Source organism: Microtus ochrogaster, unplaced genomic scaffold (assembly GCF_000317375.1).
Source record: "Microtus ochrogaster isolate Prairie Vole_2 unplaced genomic scaffold, MicOch1.0 UNK110, whole genome shotgun sequence".
Lineage (NCBI taxonomy): Eukaryota > Metazoa > Chordata > Mammalia > Rodentia > Cricetidae > Microtus > Microtus ochrogaster.
The window spans coordinates 659,375-662,495 of NW_004949208.1; the positions used below are offsets into that span (position 1 = coordinate 659,375).

Consider the following 3,121-nt stretch of genomic DNA (forward strand, 5'->3'; position numbering starts at 1 on the left):
GAGACAGGGTTTCTCTGTGGTTTGGAGCTTGTCCTGGAGCCAGCTCTTGTAGACCAGGCTGGTCTCGAACTCACAGAAATCTGCCTGCCTCTGCCTCCAAAGTGCTGGGATTAAAGGCGTGCGCCACCACTGCCTGGCCCAGACATTCTTTTAAAGCAAATTTATAGGGCTTCACAGAGCTCAGTCTCCAAGATTGCAGCAGAAGCTCAAGATCCATACCTCCACTGAATCATCTGTCTCTGGAGTATCAGGACTGTCATAGCTGCTCAGCTGGGCCATCTCTGAAACAGCAAGGAGAGCAGAGGAAACTGCATAGCAGTGATAGGCACTTCGGCAACAACCTCAGATCACACAACACGCGCATGTGGGACAGGTATTGATACTGTAATAGCCGGAAACGTAAACCTAGTTCTGTGGTTCTATCATCAGTAAATAAGGCAAGTGCTATTACTCTGCTATTTTTAGAAGGTCAGTGCCACTCACAAGGCCTGGCACAGTCTAGAAAAGCTTCTCTCCAACTTGGGGCATTTCCTGGATAACAGGGCCTAATGAAGGGAGGCTTCTAGTACCCATCGTTTAGGCCAAGACTATTTAATTTACTGGGGCAGGAAAGCAAGCAGATAGGGGTAGAACTGCAGAACAGGACAGGGAAGCCAAGGTTCATACAGGGGCTCATCATGAAATCCAGAAGAACAGAGCTAAGCTCTAAAGCAAAACTGGACAAAGCTTGTTAGGTGGCCAGTAGGAGAGGGAAGTATGTAGAAAGGTGATCATTTTTTAAAATGTTGATCATAGTCCTTCCTTGTTGACCCTGTTTGATCTGAGGCTCTAAATCCAACCTAGCTGGGCCTAAGGGAAGGTTGTCTAGAATACAACAGGCAAATATGAGCAGTGATTCCAAAGGAAAGGCTCTGTAATGGCAGAGATCACAGCGTTCCCTGAGGTCATGTTATGTGCATGTTATGCTAAATCTCCTCAACATGCTCACCCTCTAAGGGATCCCGTGTGAGGCCCAGCTGGCTAACAATGTAGCGGGGAATGTCACATTTAATTCCATGTCCCTCTTTGGCATGACCCTCAGCTGCTTCTAACAGGTGATAGAATTCTTCAGGGTCAAATTCCTGTAGTAGAGAAAAGAGGTGGTCAGTGGGGAGAGATACAAGTGCATGCTGCTGCCTTTCTTGGCCTTAAAGCACATATCATAGGGAAAGAAATTAAAGCATATACACTGGTCCCTAAACATCCAGAAACAGGAGTTACAGATCACAGAACAAAACTGTCTTATAGGTCACCTCTAGATGGTTTTCTAAGCATAGTGTAGTCTTCTTAGAAATAAGCGCAAGAGCTTTTGACTTTAAGACAGTTTAGTCTAGTCACTCTTTACGAGTTGGATTCTATTTGCCAGTATGTTCAGGTGGTCAGCCCGGAGCCCTGCTGGAATATACTCAATCATAGCTGATTGAGCATGGGGATACGAAAGATTAATAGTTCTTACTGCTGCCTCCCCCCCGCCGTGCTTGCAAATCATATTTTAAAAAATAATCACCAATAGAAATGTTAATGGTACTGCCAGTTTTTGTTGTTGTTGTTGTTATTGGCAAGACACTTCCATTACATTCCCTATTCCCCACTTATACATCAACCAAGTTGACTCACCAGGCATTCCAGGAGACGAGCTGGGCGGGCAATGACAATCATCAACTTTTTTACCAGCTGTATCACAAAGGATACATCTGAGCTCTCTGAGCGCTCGTGAGCCTACACAGAAAATAAAGGTTGCTTACACAATTATCCTACTGTGGGGTGGGTTAAACAGGACCAGACTGCACAGAGCTAACTACAGGAAGAAATATGGAACTGTATGATGAAGGGTCAACAGCAAATTCTTTGAGACACAGTCTGCACTGAATTTCTCTCCTCTATTGCAAGAGCCTCGTAAATAAGAGTTGGAAGAAATCTGGTAATTGGACAAAAACATTACAGTGGAGGGATTTGGGTCTCTGCATGATAATATGCTAGATAGTTTAAAAATGGAATGATTAAATGATAAAATAACTAATTTAGGTGGGATTTATTAATGTCAAGTGTAAACATCATCAGCTTTATCATTTTTGTTTTATCACTAAAAAAGTTGGTTAAACTGAGTGCTAAGATACAGGCCTAATTAAACAGATCAAAGATATTCAAATCCAGACAGAGGAATTTAATGGAGAACCAATTTTAGCTTTGCATTATAAGAATAGAGAGGATTAGCCTAGGGTTTTAAAACAACCAAACTTAATATGTCCAGTAACCTTACAGGAATTGCCAATGGCAGAAGTTTAACTGTTACAGTTAACTGCACTCCTGTGTCAATGTTAGATTTAAGGAGATTCAAGAAAGCAATAGTCTCACATGGCATGCATTACCTTTTGTGAAGCAAATGTTAAACTCATGGAGAGTTTGAAATAGTATTATCACTAAAGACTGAATAGAATTGGTTAAAGGTGTTTTAGAGCCTGGTCCACAATTACAATGGAGTACCTGGTTCAGATAAGAGGCTAAGATTATTGAACAATGGAATAAAGCTAAAGGTAGGGAAATCTCCCAAGATCAACTTCTTGGAGACAGAGATTAGGCTACTATAGAAAGGCAAACCATATATGATGACCACACCCTTTGAATGCTTGGAACAGAAATGGGGAAATAGGAAAGAAAATTGAGTCATTTACTAAAGTTATACAGGGCCAAAAGGAAGCATTCATGGACTTTCTACAAAGAGTGATATCAGCAGTAAACAGAATGTTACCAAATTAGAAAGCTACACTAATAATAATTGAATCTTTGGCTTTTGAGAATGCCGATTCTCTATGCAAAAGAATGATTAGGCCGTTAAAGGCAAGGTCAGCACCTTAGAGGAATGGATTTAAGATACGATTAATATAGAATCTCGGGCTGGAGATATGGCTCAGAGGGTAAGAGCATTGCCTGCTCTTCCAAAGGTCCTGAGTTCAATTCCCAGCAACCACATGGTGGCTCACAACCATCTGTAATGAGTTCTGGTGCCCTCTTCTGGCCTTCAGGCATGGACACAGACAGAATATTGTATACATAATAAATAAGTATAGGGGCTGAAGAGATG

The 3,121-nt window shown here is 41.8% G+C and overlaps 1 protein-coding gene across 2 annotated transcripts in view; it reads right to left on the reverse strand.

The window, feature by feature from the left end:
* Positions 1-3,121, reverse strand: part of Mast2 (microtubule associated serine/threonine kinase 2) — a 62,282-nt gene that overhangs the window by 11,593 nt on the left and 47,568 nt on the right. For both annotated transcript variants that reach the window (XM_013355289.2, XM_005371496.3), the window contains exons 10-12: positions 1,657-1,758; positions 989-1,121; positions 220-281 (exon numbers count right to left, since the gene is read on the reverse strand). In XM_013355289.2, the coding sequence (XP_013210743.1) occupies positions 220-281; positions 989-1,121; positions 1,657-1,758 (297 nt within the window). The remainder of the gene's footprint in view (positions 1-219; positions 282-988; positions 1,122-1,656; positions 1,759-3,121) is intronic.